We start from the raw sequence: 20,165 nt of genomic DNA on the forward strand, positions 1-20,165 counted from the left end.
GAACCACACCACTTGTCTGTCAGTAGCTGCTGTGGCGGTGGCTCACATAGAAGGAGAAGGACCTACAACTAGAATATACAACTATGTACTGGGGCTTTAGGGAGGGAAAAAAAAAAAAACGAGAGAAAGACTGGCAACAGATGTCAGCTCAAGGTGAATCCTTCCCAGCAAAAAAACAAAAAAATAAAGAGTTTTGATAACACCTTTGCCTTGCATGTTGTCAAGCGAAAACAGAATAAAAGGAGGCAGTTAAGCCTTTATCAAAACATTTTAAAAATTGTTATCATCATAGCTAAATAAGAAAAAGTTAATAGAATCACTAACTTACAATGAATATGTTTTGGTATGGGAAAATGAAGAATTAAACATATAACTAAAAAAAAAAGATAAGTCTTACTCTTTAGTAGCTTTTTGTTTCATAATACTGAGTAATTTAGAAAGAACAAAATCCAAAATCTAGAAAGGGTAATATTTAAACAAATATACCTTTGGTCGGTATGGCTGTGCTGTTTTAATGAAATGATTATGTCTCATTCTTTCCTTTTTATCTTCCCTATTGCTGAAAGATTCATGACTCTTGCGCAACTGAGGAGTGCTGCTGGAGGTATTTCGGCCAGATCTCTGAAAATGAAAGCTTGTTAGTTTTTACAGATTTAAATATGTTGATATGCTACAAAAATTCAAGAATCAATTTATATATAAGTATAAATGTGTGTATACACACAAAAAAATGTATTTGTTTATGATTTCAATTACAAAATATTTCTAAGTACTCAGTTAAAAATCTCATATTTTTAAGACAATGCTACTTTCACCACTGTAATATAAGTAATTTTTAACTTTTAAAGTGTATGAGTTAATTTTAAAGCACATATATATAGACTTCCCCCCAAATATTACATACCCGATTATTTCCACCAAGACTATTATATATTAATCGAAAACGTTTCCGAGTGTAGGTGCATCTATAGGTTCCTCCCATAAGATATTCAATAACAAGTCCTATATCAATTAGAGTGATCTTATATCCCGGAGGAAGATTTCCCTGGAAACAAAACATTAGTTTTAAATGGACAGGATAGTATTTCTCAATATTTCCATGCTAGGCCTAGAAATATGCCTACTCTCCAAAATGACAAATGTTTACTTGTTACAGGAATCTGGAGTTGCCAGCAGCTATCTTTACAGGAAAAGGGAGTGACTTGTTTTTCCATTTCCTTTTATAAAAAGAAGGATTCTAAAGTTTTGAAGTCTCAAAGGTGTGGCTCAGGACGGGAATACGGCTTACAGCAGGAAAATAATTTGATCTCTCCACGGCCCTAATCCTCCATACACAGAGGCAAAGGAACTTCTAAGAGCCAAGTATTCCATTTTCACTGTGGCACATATCATAAATGGCATTTTCCTGCAAAAATAATGCTATACATGTTAATTATGTTTCCAGATGGGCCCATAAATACTTTTAAGTATTTTTTAACCCAAATTATATTGGCTATCTTACAGGTTTCATGAGTTTTTATAGCCTTGTCTAGGATTTAACTACTACTTGTAACACTGTTTAGAACTAAGACTTCATTTTCCCAGGGCATCAACTTACAAATAAACTTTTGGAACATAAGCCATTTGTGAGTCTGGAAAGAGTGCCTGTTTCAGAATCAAATATTTGGTTAATTTCATTAAGTAATCTTAAAAGGGTTTAATCATCAGAAGATTTATATACATTAACGAATTCTGCCCTCTTACCATCACCATTGTTTCCATTTCCCTAATTATAACTTCACGAACTTAGTTACTTTTTAAAACGCTTACACTTTTTACATTTTGGTTTTATCTGTGAAGTTTCTAATTTTGAGATATCTAAATTCTTTAAATCTCTGATTTAAAAACTAATCAGAAAACATTTTCATCTTAAATGCAAGATTTTTGTTTTTATTTTATCTTAAGCAACCTCAAAATAGGCTTGACGATTGAGGATGTCATGTGTGATATTTTTAGTTTTGCTTTTAAAATCTGACAAATACCATTAGGATATGAGCCTACTTGAATGGGAAATATTTAAATTAAGGAAAATAATGTGAGTTATCTAAAAAAAAAAAAATTATGATCAGCAATTTCTCAAACTATACAAATAACTCTTATAAAAACTCAATTTATTAATCTGAATCAGAAAATATTCCACTACTGCCTTTACTTTAGGATTTTTCACTTATGGAAATTAAAAGATTGGGCTTATTATTATACCCACCAATGTAAAAATAGTCAATATATACCAGATCTCACATTTGTTTCCAGAATTAACTATAGTTCTTTCTGTTAACCCACATAAGTAAATCATAATGCAAATATCTTTCAGAAACCTGTGGACTGAAGGTTGCCTCCATTACTCAAGCTTTCTGAGAAGAAAAAAATGTTTTATTATTTAAACAAAAAAAATTAATATGAAATGTCAAGAATAGGCAAATCCACAGAGATGGGAGATTAACAGTTGTCTAGGGTAGGGGACAGAGGCAAGGACTACAGAAGGAGCAAGAATGAGGAGTGACTGCTAATGGGTACAGGGTTACTTTCTAGGGTATTGTAAATACTGTAAAATTAGATTGTGGTGATGGTTGCAAAACTCTGTGACTATACTAAAAGCCAATGAACCATACAATTTAAATGGATGAATTTTATGGTATGTGAAATACATTTCAATAAAGCTATAAAGAAAAGCGCATGCAAAAAAAAACTTGAATTAGAGAAAAACACTTTTTTAAGTATAATAAGATCTAAGTTCTTCCTATGGGATGCTAGTTTAGTATTAAACAAATTACAAAACTCAGAAAATTAAAACAGAAAATGACACTTCTATCTTCTCAGTTTTTTAATAGCACACACCCTTAATAGCAAGTAAAACTTTGAAGAATTCTAGAAAGAAAGCATTTTAGTTCAGAAACTTAAAAAATATTTCATATATTTTTTATCTTTTCATCAAGGAAAATGAAACTATTGGATACCAATAATTTAAAAGACTATAAAATTTTTAATAGGGGCCGGCTCCGTGGCTTAGCGGTTAAGTGCGCGCGCTCTGATGCTGGCGGCCCGGGGTTCGGATCCTGGGCGCGCCCCGAGGCACCACTTCTCCGTCCAACGCGAGGCCGAGTCCCACGTACAGCAACTAGAAGGATGTGAACCTATGACATACAGCTATCTACTGGGGCTTTGGGGGGAAAAAAATGAATAAATAAAATCTTAAAAAAAAAAAAAAAATTTTTTAATAAATGTTTAAAACTATTACTTCACAAAGAATCCCAATAGAAGAGAAGAGGAATATCAGCGCATCAAATTTAGTCACCACAGAATGGCTTTAGACCATGACAGTATTATATATTCAGTCACTACCAATAATGGATCTTAAAAAAGAGTGAGTGAGTGCACAAGCATGCACATTTCAGCATTGTTACTGGCAAAATCTGCTATGAAGATCACCATCCAGTGTACTCAATGTCCTTATTCAATGTCCTTTACATGCCCAGGGAACAAATTTCTTCTGAACACAGAGAAAGAAGATACATTTTATCAATGATATTCCTTTTTGGACCAATGAGCATTATGAAATTCATCACACTCTACCTCGGACAACTAGAAGCTCAGGAAACTTGCTCTAAATTTCATCAACTTTCCTTTTTCTTGATCTCTAAATATATTATGCTCTTTACTTCTATGTTACCAAAAGGGGACTTTGATCTAAAAAACATCATTTTATTGTTATTTTTAAGATGTATTCAAATTAAATGCTTTTCGGAAACAAAGTAAAAATGATTTTTTAAAATAACATTTTTTGAAAATAAAAATAATCTTGTACCTGTTTGACGTCTCGAACAAGATGAAACAGCATTGGATTAGTTGGACCTTGTTTCTTTAAGGAGAAAAAAATTAGAGTAAACTATTATTTTTCTTTTAAAATAACAACGTCCCTTTTTGCTACTTATAGAACTTTTATAAAGCTTCTTGCACAAATTACATTGTTTTTGAGTTAAATATGTTATGCTCACAAAATGGAACAAAGAAAAAGATATAATCATTTCATACTGTCATGGTTACCTTCAACAAGATGTATAATTTCTTAAGTTCTTACATTTTTACTTATGTAAAAACACATAAGACTTTGTGTTTTCTAAAAGTCATGCAAACACTGCAAGCTTCACAATCATATCTTAAATTTAATTTACATTTCACTGATAATGGAAGTGAACACTCTCTTCCTTCTTGTTAAAATGTCTGTAACTGTTTCTGCCACTAATCATCAAGTTCTGTCAATACTTTAAAAATTTTGGGTAACAAACTTTTAATATTTATATATGTGCCATCTTTTCCCTATTACCTTATTTTCACTTATGTATACTATAAGTAGACTAAACACAAGTTTCATTTTTACAGTAGTCTTATTTTGATGGTATCCTGTATTTCGAAAAAATACCCAGGAGTATATCTCCCCCCATCAAGACTGAGGTAAAAGGGCCAAAAATGTATTCTTCTAAACTTTGTAGACAGTGCTTTGGCCCATCTGAAATTTACTGCAATGAATTCTATGCAGCACAAATTGAGACTTATTTTCAATACTTTAAATCTATTGTTTAAAAGAAATAGCAAATGGGATTTTTCTCCCACCAGTGAGTTATGGTTATTTTTTTTTTTTTAGGAAGATCAGCCCTTAGCTAACATCCATGTCAATCCTCCTCTTTTTGCTGAGGAAGACTGGCCCTGAGCTAACATAGGTGCCCATCTTCCTCTGCTTTATATGGGACACCGCCACAGCATGGCCTGACAAGTGGTACATCGGTGCGTGCCTGGGATCCGAACCCAGGCCACCAGCAGCGGAGCACACGCACTTAACTGCTATGCGCCACAGGGCCGGCCCCGAGTTATTGTTAATTTTTTATGAGGTTATTCTGGTAATCAATTCAATCTACTTTTCCATTTTGATCATAAATACTTCGTAATACATTTTCAAATCTAATTGGTAAACCTATTATTTCTTTGAAAACAATATTATTTTCTTTGATATTCTTAGGTTTTCAAATTCTATATAATATCTAAAGATGACTATAACTGATACTGCACATGAACTATATTTTACCTTACACTTTGTTCTGTCTTTTTATAATATTTAGTCTATCCACTCAAGAGTTCTCTCTACCATTCTCCCCCACCTTAACTTTTAAAAAAAAATGTGTCGGGGGGCCGGCCTGGTGGCACAAGTGGTTAAGTGCGCGCACTCCGGTGCGGCGGCCCGGGGTTCACTGATTCGGATCCCGGGCGCGCACAGACGCACTGTTTGTTGAGCCATGCTGTGGCGGCGTCCCATATAAAGTAGAGGAAGATGGGCACGGATGTTAGCTCAGGGCCTGTCTTCCTCAGAAAAAGAGGAGGATTGGCATCAGATGTTAGCTCAGGGCTAATCTTCCTCACTAAACAAACAAACAAACAAATAAATAAATAAATGCGCTGGGGTTGGCCAGGTGGTATAGGGGCTAAGTTCGCATGCTCTGCTTCAGCGGCCTCGGGTTTGCGGTTTCGGATCCTGGGTGCAGACCTACACACCGCTGATCAAGCCATGTTGTGGCAGGCATCCCACGTATAAAGTAGGGGAAGATGGGCACGGATGTTGGCCCACAGCCAATCTTCCTCAGCAAAAGGAGGATTGGCAACGGACGTTGGCTCAGGGCTAATCTTCCTCACAAAAAAATTAAAAACAAATAAATAAATGTGTCTTCTAAATTACTACAAAATATTCCACTATTTTTGAAGTATTAGGAAGTTTCATTGTATTTTCTCTAACAATATACAATCACACATAGAAATGTAATTTCTGGAATTCTATTTTATCTTTATCCATTAATATTTATTCATTAAATAAAACTTCTTAGCATAAAATAAATATACTTTAAGACAGCAGTTCTCAAAGTGCGGTCAGGGACCTTGCAGGCCCCCAAAACTCTTTCAGGAGATCCATGAGATCAAAAGTATTTTCAGAATCATGTTAAGATGTTATTTGCATTTTTTCATTCTCATTCTCTCAATGTTCAGTGGAGTTTTCCAGAGGCTTCTTGATGTGTGATATTGTGAGATTAAATTCAAAAGCAAATACGAGGATTCAGCTGCCTTCTATGAAGCCATACATAAACAAGATTCATAAAACCATAAAACTATTCTACTCTCACCAATTTTTTTGCTTTCTTGAAAAATGTTATGTTAATATGTAATGGGTTTATTATTATTACTAAAATACAAATTAACAAATATTTTTAAAATTTCTTGGTTTTACACTCTAATATGGTAAATATCAACACACATAAACAAAACCTCTTTAGAACAGCTCTTTGAAGTCCTCAATAATTTTTATGTAATAGGACCCTGATAACCAAGAAGTTCAAGAACCACTGCTTTATCTTAAACTTTAAAAAATTTTATCAATAATTGATGCTCAAAGTAACTATTATCTAATAGCTCTGAGTTATACAATTAAAAAAATTACTTGCCTTGCTAATGGGATCAATTTTTATTTTTATTGTTTTATATTTGCTTTACATTTCAGGGATAAACCTTACTTCAGCACAGTGAATAATCCTTTTAAGTTTTACATCTGTTTGCTAGAGACAGCAGAACGCCAACAAAGTTCAATGTAACTGTGCTAGACACTATTAAAGGGAAAAACATGGGGGAAAATAAAGACATAATCTCTACTCAAAAGAAATTTACAATCCACAGGGAAAGATACAACTGTACTAAAATAACTATGCCATTGGGCTTCATGGAGGCAGTGCAATGGCATTTGAACAAAGTTCTAAACAAGGAACAAAATTTTACTAAGTGGGAAATAGTTGGAAGAAAAACACAGACCAGCACTGCGTAAACAGCAAATGCTTTTTTAAAAAAGTTTATATTTTTGGGAAATAGTAGGTAGACAATGTAGTTGAAACAACCAGTATGAGGGTATGGGGGTGGGAATAAAAAGGGCAAGTGTACAAGAGGCAAAATTTCAAAGTTTCAAAAGCTGGAGAGCTTTTTCTGGGTATTATTCCATACACATTGGGGAGCCATCAAGTTTTTAAACTGGGGAAAGATATGGTAAAATACATGATTATTAGAATAATTAAAGAATTGATTTGATCAAACACTAGACAAAGAGGTTAGATTAGTGAAGTAGTATAGACGGGAAATGATTGACTAGTACAAAGAAATCAGGAATGAAGAGGAGGTAAATAGGGAGAAACGGATGAATGCATGGACACAGCTTTGCAGAGAGGTCAAAGTTAGAAAGCTAGGATCTGGTCATAGTGCTCCTCAAAGTATAGCTCAATTAAATTCATATTAGTGGGCTGGCCCCGTGGCTTGGTGGTTAAGTGTGCGCGCTCTGATGCTGGTGGCCCGGGTTCGGATCCTGGGCGCGCACCGAGGCACCACTTCTCCGTCCATCCTGAGGCCGAGTCCCACATACAGCAACTAGAGGGATGTGCAGCTATGACATACAACTATCTACTGGGGCTTTGGGGGGAAAAAATAAATAAATAAAATCTTAAAAAAAAAAAAAAAAAATTCATATTAGTAACATGGAAAATCAATAAGAAGGGTAGTATTTACCCTCTCCAATGCCAGGGACATGAAATTTGAAATGAAATAAAAAAAGGCTTTGTGAAGGGACTAATTAGCTTTTATGAGCTCTTCAGCATAAAAATGAAAAACAGTATTTAAGTAAAAGGGGGACACCACAAGGTCAAAATCATGAATGTAAAAAACAACAAGGAGAAAAGAAAAAGCAGTATGTAATTTCTCCGTTAGGTAAAGGAGTCAAAAGAAATTTGGTGTAACAAACGACCACCAAGAAAAAAAGAAAAAAGCAAGAAATATAATGATTCTATAATTAAGAAGTTGATCCTTTAGTTTTAAAAAGGAGTGAGGGGAGGAAAAGGGAGATAGAGTTGTTAACACTATATTTCTTTCCTATGTGGTTATGGTGACAGCGGAGGTCTCCAGAAACAAGGAGAGGGTTTCAGACTGTCATACAACGAATCCATACTAAGACTGGCTATAATTTTTCCAAGTAATCGAGGAAGGTATTAAAGGTTTTACCAATAGGACTGGATACGTTCAGGTAAAATGACACTTTCCAAAGATGATAAAACTTAGTCAACGAAGAATTTTAACATACACTTACAGTGTTGTAAAGTTCTTCCAGTCTAGGAATGGTAAGGAATTTATGCATGCTTACTCCATTTTCAATAAGAAGTTTTACAAATGCAACTCTATCCATTACAAGAGCATCAAGCATAGCTTGTTCCAAGGATCCAACCTAAAAGAGAACCAAAATTAATAAATATGTCTCACACATTGTAACTACCGAACAGTTCTAAATGCAAGTCCTTAGGATTTACACCTGTTGTTACCAAACAGCTTTAGAACAAAATAAAAAAAAAGTAAAAGGCTAGGACTTAAGGGATATAGGGAATAGATGAAAAGATCTCTCTAGAGTAGCACTCCCCAAAGGACATTCCATAAACATCATTTCTGTAGGAGAGCGAGTGTTTTTACATGGGAAAAAAAAACAAGAAAGAATTCATCATCAAGTAAATATGGGGGAAAAATACTTTAGAGCAATGGTTCTCAATGTTTAGAAAAGGTTTTTTGGAGGGATCACTTCAATAACTGGAGGATACTACTAACATTTAATGGGTTGAGTCAAAAGATACCAGAAATCATGCAACATGCCAGACAATCACACTCTAAAAGGAACTGTCCCAGATCTTACACAACTTTCCATTATCCTATTAGACACTCACGAGTGAAAATCCCTAGTAATTCTGCTTTACATATAAACACAAAGTATTATCATGGTTTGTTCTACAATGAACTTTCCAAAAATACACTACCATATAAGTCAGTCAAGATTGTATTTAGTTTTACTTTTAGAACTTGAACAGAAATTATTCATTCTTCGAGAAAAATCACATCTCTTAACAGCAATATAACCTCTGCCATTGAGTTTAATATAACACATGTATATCAGTCAGCATCTGTAGTTGTCCCTTGTGAAGTTCTTAGGGACTCTTTTACAGGCTTTAACAGACTTTGAATCAAATACTGTTAAATTAGTGGAGATATAAATACAGAGATTTCACTGAATATCATTAATAAAGGTTCTTTATTAATAGAATATTAATATGCTTAATATTACTTTAATGATATCTCATTATTGCTTCTGTATATTTTTAATATTTTGGTACCATATGATAAAAAAAAAAAAACTTTCCAGTGAAAATCAATACCAAAATCATTGGGGTTTTTTTTACCTGTTTTTCAATCTTATTCTGATTCTGTCTTCAGAAGTTTTTCATACAACTATACAACTTCTCTACAGCAGCTTCTATTACCATTTCTTTCTCCAATCTATCCTCTATTTCCATCCCTTATCAAAGGATATGGTCTCCAAGATCTTTTTAAGTACAAGTCATGTGTCACTTAACGACAGGGAATACGTTCTGAGAAATGCTGCTGTTAGGCGATTTTGTCGTTGTGCGAACATCAGAGTAGAATTATACAAACCAAAATGGTATAGCCTACTACACACCTAGGCTATATGGTACTAATCTTACGGGAGCATCATCATATATGTGGTCCATTGTCGACTGAAACATCGTTATGTGGCACATGACTGTACAGAGACTAACTGCATGCCTTATATATAATGGGATTTCAAGATGGAAGATATGTTTTCTGTGATATTTTTCACCACCTAGTTCTTTTTTTTTTTTTAAAGATTTTATTTATTTTTATTTTTCCCCCCAAAGCCCCAGTAGATAGTTGTATGTCATAGCTGCACATCCGTCTAGTTGCTGTATGTGGGACACGGCCTCAGCATGGCCGGAGAAGCAGTGCGTCGGTGCGCACCCAGGATCCGAACCCGGGCCGTCAGCAGCAGAGCGCGCGCACTTAACCGCTAAGCCACGGGGCCGGCCCTCACCACCTAGTTCTATGTCATAACAAGAAAAACGCTTTGACACTGCACTTAAAAATAAGGCCCATGGGCCGGCCCTGTGGCTTGGTGGTTAAGTGCGTGCGCTGCGATGCTGGTGGCCCGGGGTTCAGATCCTGGGTGCGCATCGAGGCACCACTTCTCCGTTCATCCTGAGGCCGAGTCCCACATACAGCAACTAGAAGGATGTGCAGCTATGACATACAACTATCCACTGGGGCTTTGGGGGGAATAAATAAAATCTTTAAAAAAAAAAAAAATAAGGCCCAACTAATTTATAAGAATGCAATATTTACTCATTTTCTCATATTAACAGCCTGCAATTTATCATGGCATGTTATTCCTATTTTAGTTACGATTATTTCATTCTTTCTTTTATCACATAAAAATAATTCTGATTTGTTATTACTTACTCTAACGTTAACAACTTTTGTGTGTGTGAGAGGAAGATTAGCCCTGAGCTAACATCTATTGCCAATCCTCCTCTTTTTTACTGAGGAAGACTGGCCCTGGGCTAACGTCCGTGCCCACCTTCTTCTACTTTATATGGGATGCCGCCACTGCATGGCTTGATAAGCAGTGCCTAGGTCCGCACCTGGGATCCGAACCTGTGAACCGAGGGGCGCTGAAGCAGAGCACGCAAACTTAACCGCTACACCACCAGGCTGGCCCCAACGTTAACAATTTTTACTCTATTGCCCACTTGGTCTTATGTCTGCTGTTTCCCTGTCCTGTACTTGTAAGGGGTGTTTTTCTGCTCCCCATTTACCAATAACATTCCTGCATTAGTCTGCACTCACAACTGCAGCATTTACACTGATTCTACGGATAGTAAGTGCAAGCATATGATTACTGATTATGTCTTTTATATGTTGCCATTCTTGAGCATCTTCATACTGAAATACCTATTTTTATTATAAATCATTTTTGTTTCTCTGTTTTTATTACAATTAGGGCATTATATTGTTTTTTTTTAATTGTGTAGTAATTTTTATAAAATTTCGTTTTTGTATAATAAAAAGATGCATAAAATTTTTCTTTTAAAAAAAGGAGTATTGGGGCCAGCCCGGTGGCGCAAGTGGTTAACTGCGCGTGCTCCACTGCGGCGGCCCGGGGTTTGCCGGTTCAGATCCTGGGCGCGCACCGACGCACCACTTGGCAAGCCATGCTGTGGCAGCGTCCCATATAGAGTGGAGAAAGACGGGCACGGATGTTAGCCCAGGGCCAATCCTCCTCAGCAAAAAAAGAGGAGGATTGGCAGATGTTAGCACAGGGCTGATCTTCCTCACAAAAAAAAAAAAAGTATTCAATTTGAGCTTATAACCATTGCCCTGGAACAACAGCAAAGTACGACAAAATTTTCATATCTGAGAAAAAGAGATTTAGTTTAAAAAGTATCTGCTTTGAAAGCAGCATTTCTTCATACACTCAATACATACTGAACTAACAATCAAGAGGAAAAAAAGTAAAACAACTGTCCTGCAAACTCTATGTTTATCATGAAAGAAGCATAAAATCAAATAGATAACATTGTGCAGAACATATCCATGAGATAAACCACATACACATAGAAGATAAAGGCTTTTTCCAAGCCTTTGCATCTGAGGAGACCAAAAATCCAACGAAATTATTCATGGGAATAAAATGTTGGGTTACTTTTGGAGTTTTACCACAGCTGATTAACATCAATTCATCCCTCTGTAGTCCTCTAAGAGGTTAAGTGACTAAATAGTTTTTTTTTTAATTATGTAGGTAATACAATCCCATGGTTAAAAAAAAAGTCAAATACCACAAAATGGTATATAAAACTTTCTCTCCTCTGGCCCTCATCTCTGCAGACATATCCCATATTAACAGTTCCAGAAAGGTTCTATTACCACACCGTGCATGCAGATATGCACAAATGTGTGTGCACTCATAAACAGAATTTGCCACAATTAAGATCATGCTCTGCATATTTTTCTGCAATTTGCTGTTTACATTATGTAGCTAGAAATGATCTGCTCATCCTCCGTAAAGGCTGGACAGTACTCCAAGATATGGGTGAATGGTTAATTTACACAGCCTCCTACTGATTCAGACATGTAACAAAAATTTGTTAAGCGCTTACTATGTGTCAGGTTGTGAATACAGCAGTGAACAAAATTGAAAAATATTCTTGCTTTCATAAATTTACTTTCTAGGAGTAGAGAGATAAACAAATAAACAGTTAAAATATATGGTTTACCAGATGATGATAAATGCTAACGAGAAAAAAGATGCAGAGAAGACGAAAGAAAATGCTATCATAGGGAGCTATTAAAATAGGGTAGAGAGTAAAAGCTTAACTGAGGAAGAAACATTTGGTTAGAAGCCAGAAAGAAAAGAGGAAGCAAGCCTGGGTAGGTACCTGGGGGTATAATTTTCCAGACACAGAAGAGAGCAAGTACAAATTACAGAGATATGAGCATTCTTGATATGTTCTAAGAACAGCAAGAGGATCACCATGGCTACATAAAAGAAAATAAAGAGGATAGTGGTAACACGTAAGGTAAGAGAGGTAGTAATGGGTCAGATGATATAAAGCCTTGTCAGCCATCATAAGGGCTCTAGATTGTGCTCTGGGTAAACGTGATGTGATCCATCTTCTGTGCGTAAAAGGAGAGGAAAAATGAGAGTAAGAAAACCAAAAAGGATGATACTAAAACAACACAGAAGGGTGACAGTAGATTGGACAAGGATGATAAAATTGGGTATTTTGAAAGTAGATCTAAAAAGATTTACAAATGGAATTGGACTGGAATATATGAGAAAGAGAAAAGTAAAAAATGACACTAAGGTTTATTGTCTCAGAAACTGGGAAGGGGTTGTTGCCATTTAGTAAGATGGGGGAGACTGCAGAAAAAACTGGTCTAAACATCCAAGAGAATGTTGTAATGAGTTCTCTTGTACACAGAGCACTATTTCCTTTTTTTTCTCACTTTTCTTAACCTTTGAAGCTCTTCACCCATTTCTCCCACGCCCTACTCCCAGCCTCTGGCAACAACTAATCTGTTCTCTGTATCTATGAGCTTGATTTTTTTTTTAATTCCACCTACAGTCATGCATCACTTAACGACAGGGATATGTTCTGAGAAATGCAGTTAGGCAATTTCATCGTTGTGCAAACATCATAGAGTGTACTTACGCAAACCTAGGCTATATCATACTAATCTTATGGGACTACCATCATATATGTAGTCCATCGCTGATCGAAACGTCATTATGTGGTACGTGGCTGTGTAAGAGGTCATTCAGTATTTGTGTTTTTCTGACTTATTTCACTTAGCACAATGCCCTCGAGGTCCAACCATGCTGTCGCAAATGGCAAGATTTCACTCTTTTTTATGTCTAAATGATATTCCATTGTGTATATATACAACAATTTCTTTATCCATTTATCCATTGATGGACACTTAGGTTGTTTCCATATCTTGGCTATTGTAAATAATGCTGCAATGAACATGGGGGTGCATATATCTTTTTGAGTTAGTGTTCTCATTTTCTTCAGATAAATACCCAGAAGTGAAATTGCTGGATCCTATGGTAGTTCTAGTTTTAATTTTTTGAGGAACCTCCACACTGTTTTCCATAGTGGCTGCACCAATTTATATTCCCACCAAGAGTACACAAGGATTCCCTTTTCTCCATATCCTCATCAACGCTTGTTATTTCTTAATACTTCTTTTTGATAATAGCTATTCTAACAGGTCAGGTGATATTTCATTGTGATTTTTTTTTTTTTTTTTTTTTTTAAAGATTTTATTTATTTATTTTTTCCCCCCAAAGCCCCAGTAGATAGCTGTGTGTCGTAGCTGCACATCCTTCTAGTTGCTGTATGTGGGACGCGGCCTCAGCATGGCCGGAGAAGCAGCGCGTCGGTGCGAGCCCGGGATCCGAACCCGGGTCGCCAGCAGCGGAGCGCGCTCACCTAACCACCAAGCCACGGGGCCGGCCCTCATTGTGATTTTTGATTTGCATCTTCCTGATGATTAATGACGTTGAGCATCTTTTCACGTACCTGTTGGCCATCTATACATCTTCTTTGGAAAAATGTCTATTCAGATCTTCTGCCCATTTTTTAATTGGATTATTTGTTGTTGCTAGTGAGTTGTATGAGTTTTTACATATTTTGGATATTAACCCCTTACCAGATAGATGATTTGCAAATATTTTCTCCCATTCAGTATGTTGCCTTTTCATTTTGTTGATGGTTTCCTTTGCCGTGCAGAAGCTTTTTAGATTGATGTAGTCCCACTATTTTTGCTTTTGTTGCTTTTGTTGTCAGATTCAAAAAAAATCATTGCCAAGACCTACGTCAAGGAGCTTACTAGTTATGTTTTCTTCTAGGAGTTTTATGGTTTCAGGTCTTACTTTCTCAAGTCTTTAATCTACTTTGAGTTAATTTTTGTGTGTGGTGTAAGACAGTGGTCGAGTTTCATTCTTTTGTACATGGCTGTCCAGTTTTCCCAGCACCACTTATTGAAGTGACTGTCCTTTCCCCATTGGTGTATATTCTTGGCTCTTTGTCATAAATTAATTGATCATATTTATTTCTGGGCTCTCTATTCTGTTCCATTGATCTATATGTTTTTATGCCAATACCATACTGTTTTAATTACTATAGCTTTGAAATACAGTTTGAGATCAGGGAGCGTGATGCCTCCAGCTTTGTTCTCAGGATTGCTTCGGCAATTCAGGGTCTTTTGTGGTTCCATACAAACTTTACGATTCTTTGTTCTATTTCTGTGAAAAATGCCATTGGAATTTTGATAGGCATTGCACTGAATCTGTATATTTGGGTAGTATGGACATTTTAACAATATTGATTCTTTCAATCCATGAGCACAGAGTATCTTTCCATTTATTTGTGTCTTCTTCAGTTTCTTCCATTAATGTCTTGTAGTTTTCAATACACAAGTCTTTCACCTCCTTGGTTAAATTTATTCTTGATATTTTATTCTTTGTGATGCAACTGTAAATGGGCTTATTTACTTAATTTCTCTAATAGTTCATTATTAGTGTATAGAAATGCAACAGATTTTTGTGTATTGATTTTGTATCCTGCAACTTTACTGAATTTGTTTATTAGCTCTAACGGTTTTTTGATGGAGTCTTTACGGTTTTCTATATATAATATCATGTCATCTACAAAAAGTGACAGTTTTACTTCTTCCTTTCCAATTTGGATGCCTTTTACTTCTTTTTCTTGCCTAAGTGCTCTGGCTAGGACTTCCAATACTATGTTGACTAAAAGTGGTGAGAATGGACATCTTTGTCTTGTTCCTGATCTTAGAGGAAAAGCGTTCAGCTTTTCACTGTTGAGTATGATGTTAGTTGTGGGCTTGTCATATACGGCCTTTATTATGTTGAGTTACAGTCCCTCTCTACCTGCTTTGTTGAGTTTCTATCATAAATGGATGTTGAATTTTGTCAAATGCTTTTTCTGTACCTACTGAGATGATGACTTTTATCCTTCATTTGTTAATGTGGTGTACCACAGTGACTGATTTGTGAATGCTGAGCCATCCTTACATTCGTAGAGGAAATCCCACTTGATCCCATGGTGTATGATCCTTTTAATGTATTACTGAATTCGCTCTGCTAATATTTTGTTAAGAATTTTTAAAAGCTGCTGCTTAAGGGTCTGGGTTCCAATCAGCCTGAATCAAGGTGCTGAGATCCTCTTCTTAAGGACACTGACAGGTCTTGGCACACCGTCAACTACTGGGAGCTATTAAGAATATAACAGGCTACTCGGACAAGCACAAAGGTTTGAGAGACAACAAATAGGTGGGGCAGAGTTGAGTAACAAGGTTCATCTCCTACACAAGGCCACTGGGAGAGGTGGTTGTTTCATCTACTATATAGAAACCAATACAGAGAGCCAAGCAAAATGAAGAAACAGAGGATTATGTTCCAAATGAAAGAACAAGATAAAACCTCAGGAAAAAACCTTAATGAAATGGAGGTAAGTAATTTACCTAATAAAGAGTTCAAAGTAATGGTCATAAAGATTCTCACTGAACTGGGGAGAAGAATAAACACAGTATCAACTTAACAAAGAGATGGAAAACATAAGGAAGTACCAAAGAGAAGTCACAGAGCTCAAGAATACAATAACTGAACTCAGAAAAAAAAAACAAGAGGAGTTCAACAGCAGACTTGATGAAGCAGAAGACAGGATCAGTCAACTCGAAGACAAGGCAGTGGAAATCATCCAAATCAGAGCAGCAAAAAGAAAAAGAATGAAAAAAATAAAGACAGCTTAGGGGACTTACAGAACAACATCAGGTGGACTAACATTCACATTATAGGGCTCCCAGAAAGAGATCAGAGAGAGAAAGGGGCAGAGATCTTATTTTAAAAAATAATGGCTAAAAACTTCCCTAACCTGGGGAAGGAAACAAATATCCAGATCCAGGAAGCTCAGAGAGTTCCACATTAAGATGAACCCAAAGAGACCCACACCAAGACAAATAATTAAAATGTCATAAGTTAAAGACAAGTAGAATATATTAAAAGCAGCAAGGGAAAAACAACTTGTTAAGTACAAAGGAACCTGCATAAGACTACCAGTATATTTTTCAGCAGAAACTTTGCAGGACAGAAAACAGCAGCACGATATATTCAAAGTGCTGAAAGAAAAAAACTTTCAACCAAGAACTCTCTGGAAAAGTTATCATTCGGAATTGAAGGAGAGAGAAAGAGTTTTCCAGACAAGCAAAAGCTAAAGGAGTTCATCACCACTAAATCAGCCTTACAAGAAACCTTAAAGAGACTTTTTCAAGCTGAAGAAACAGAGTGCTGATTAGTAACAAGAAAACATATGTAAGAACCTCACTGGAAAGGTAAATATACAGTAAAGGTAGTGGATTGATCACTTATAAAGCAAGTATGAAAGTTAAAAGACAAAAGTAGTAAAAATAACTATGATTACAATAATTTTTTTGAGGGATACAGAAAATAAAAAAATGTAAAATGTGAAAATCAAAAACATAAAACAAAGGGAAAGGAGAGTAAAAATGTTGAGTTTTAGAATGGGATCAAACTTAAGTTGTTATCAATTTAAAATAGACTATTACGGATATAAGTTATTATAGGTAAGCCTCATGGTAACCACAAAGTAAAAACCTACTACAAAAACATAAAAGATAGAGAAAGGAATATAAGCATATATTCCTTATATAAAGAAAGTCATCAAACCACAAAGGAAGAGAGCAAGAGAAGATGAAAGTAACAGAGAGGAATTACAAAAACAGCCAGGAAACAATTAACAAAATCGCAATAATTACATAGCTATCAATAATTACTTTAAATTTAAAGATTTTATTTATTTATTTTCCCCCCAAAGCCCCAGTAGATAGTTTTGTGTCATAGCTGCACATCCCTCTAGTTGCTGTATGTGGGACGCCGCCTCAGCATGGCCAGAGAAGCAGTGCGTTGGTGCGCGCCGGGGATCCGAACCCGGGCCGCCAGGAGCAGAGCGCGCACGCTCAACCGTAAGCCACGGGGCCGGCCCTAAATTTAAATGGACTAAATTCTCCAATCAAAAGACATAAAGTGGCTGAAGGGATAAAAAAACAAGACCCACCTATATGTTGCCTACAAGATGTAAACCACACACAGACTAAAAGTAAAGGGATGGAAAAAAATATTCCATGCAAATGGAAACCAAAAGAAAGCTGGAGCAGCTATACTTAATAGACTTTAAAACAATGATTGTGGGCTAGCCCCGTGGCTTAGCGGTTAAGTGCGCGCGCGCTCCGCTGCTGGTGGCCCGGGTTCAGATCCCGGGCATGCACCGACACACCGCTTCTCCAGCCATGCTGAGGCCGCGTCCCACATACAGCAACTAGAAGGATGTGCAGCTATGACATACATCTACTGGGGCTTTGGGGGAAAAAATTAATGAATAAATAAAATTAAAAAAAAAAAAACGATTGTGATAAGAGAACAAAGATGGGCGTTACATAGTCAATCTAACAAGAGGACATAACATCTGTAAATATTTATGCACCCAACATAGGAGCACCTAAATATATAAAGCAAACATTAACAGGCCTAAAGGGAGAAGTAGATAGCAATACAATAATAGTAGGGGGCTTCAATACTCCACGTACATCAATGGACAGATCATCTAGAAAGAAAATCAATACGGAAACATCAGCCTTAAAGGACATATTAGACCAGTGGACTTAACAAATATACACAGAACATTCCATCCAAAAGCAACAGAATACACATTCTTCTCAAGTGCACGTGGAACACTTTCTAGAATAGATCATATGTTAGGCCACAAAATAAGTCTTAATAAATTTAACAAGAATGAAATCATATCGAGCATCTTTTCCAACCACAATGGTATGAAACCAGATATTAATTACACAAAGAAAACTGGAAAATTCACACATATGTGGAGATTAAACAACATGCTCCTTAACACCTAATTGGTCAAAGAAGAAATCAAAAGAAAAATTTAAAAATATCTAGAGATAAAGAAAACTGAAAATATAAGATAAAAAAATTTGTGGGATGCAGCAAAAGCAGTCCTAAGAGGCAAGTTCACAGTGATAAATGCCTACCTCAAGAAATAAGAAAACTCTCAAATAAACAATCTAACATTACACCACGAGGAACTAGAAAAAGAAGAACAAAGCCCAAAGATAGTAGATAGAAGAAAATAATAAAGATCAGAGCAGAAATAAATGAAATAGAGACTAAAAAGACAATAGAGAAGACCAACAAAAATAACAGCTGGTTCTTTGAAAAGATAAACAAATGTACAAACCTTCAGCCAGACTCACCAAGAAAAAAAGGAAGAGGCTCAAAATCAGAAATGAAAGAGATGTTACAACTCCTACCACAGAAATACAAAGGATTATAAGAGACTACTATAAACAACTATATGCCAACAAATTGGACAACCTAGAAGAAATGAATAAATTCCTAGAAACATACAACCTACCAAGAGTAAATCATGATGAAACAGAAAATCTGAAGAGACCTATTACTATACAGAGATTGAATCAGTAATCAAAAACCTCCCAATAAACAAAGTCCAGGAACAGATGGCTTCACTGGTGAATTCTACCAAACAGTCAAGAAAGAATTAACACCAATCCTTCTCAAATTCTTCCAAAAAACAGAAGAGGAGGGAACTTTTCCAAACTCATTTTATGAGGCCAGCATTAACCTGATACCAAAACCAGACAAGGATGCCACAAGAAAAGAAAATGACAAGCCAATATCCCTGATGAACACAGATGCATAGAGCACTATTTCTAAAACTTCTTTCAGTTCTAGGATTTTTAGAGATCTATAACTTTATAAAAAACAAGGTTTTATCAAGAGGCAACTAAAACTTACAAAATCCTACATGGATCTGGATGTTGTAGAAATGTTTAGCTAAACTAATTTTGCACTTTTTTGGCAGACAGGTAAAAGTTACATCACAATTCCAGCAAATATTTTGTTATTACTTAGTTCAATTTATTTCCATTGCATATATAGATTATTTACATACCAGCCACTGCTGTCCATAAACAAATACATGATTTTTGGCAATGTCAACTCTATCCCACGCCAATGTAAGAATGAGCTGGTCAAATGCAGATGCATTAGTGCCTAATCAAATAAAGAAAATATTGACAAGTTCAATTAATTTAGCTCCATTAAAATGTGAACACTTATGAATTCTCCCCATTTCCTTTCAATTAACTTACACAGCTGGTGTCAGCCACTGTTCATTGAGGTAGCCTGCCTCAGAGAGATAAGGTTACCCCCAGGGTTGAGGACTTTTATTTTCCAACTATAGAAAAGACAGAACCTCATTCATTGCAAACAATCCACAATGCAGAACAATGAGGAAAAAAACAAAGATAATCTGTTTATATCACAGAGATAGTACTGACTGTTAAGATTATGAAAAATATCCTTACAAGTGCTTTTCTGTGCATATATAAATTCATATATATACTTTTGTTTATGCAAAAGTGGATCATACTATACAAAGTATTCAGTAGCCTGCTTTATGTACTTTAATATCATACCTTAGTTTTCTATAACAGCACATAAAGATTTACCTTACATACATAATACCTTTTAAAGCTGAACTAAAATTTATTCAACCTAT

The 20,165-nt window shown here is 35.8% G+C and overlaps 1 protein-coding gene across 1 annotated transcript in view; it reads right to left on the reverse strand.

The window, feature by feature from the left end:
• Positions 1–20,165, reverse strand: part of TRPM7 (transient receptor potential cation channel subfamily M member 7) — a 94,362-nt gene that overhangs the window by 60,070 nt on the left and 14,127 nt on the right. Inside the window, exons 8-12 of the mRNA XM_014780713.2 lie at positions 19,557–19,657; positions 8,198–8,332; positions 3,845–3,898; positions 905–1,045; positions 487–621 (exon numbers count right to left, since the gene is read on the reverse strand). Of these exons, the coding sequence (XP_014636199.2) occupies positions 487–621; positions 905–1,045; positions 3,845–3,898; positions 8,198–8,332; positions 19,557–19,657 (566 nt within the window). The remainder of the gene's footprint in view (positions 1–486; positions 622–904; positions 1,046–3,844; positions 3,899–8,197; positions 8,333–19,556; positions 19,658–20,165) is intronic.

This window comes from Ceratotherium simum, chromosome 3, assembly GCF_057802395.1.
Source record: "Ceratotherium simum simum isolate JZ-2026a chromosome 3, ASM5780239v1, whole genome shotgun sequence".
NCBI classification, from domain to species: domain Eukaryota; kingdom Metazoa; phylum Chordata; class Mammalia; order Perissodactyla; family Rhinocerotidae; genus Ceratotherium; species Ceratotherium simum.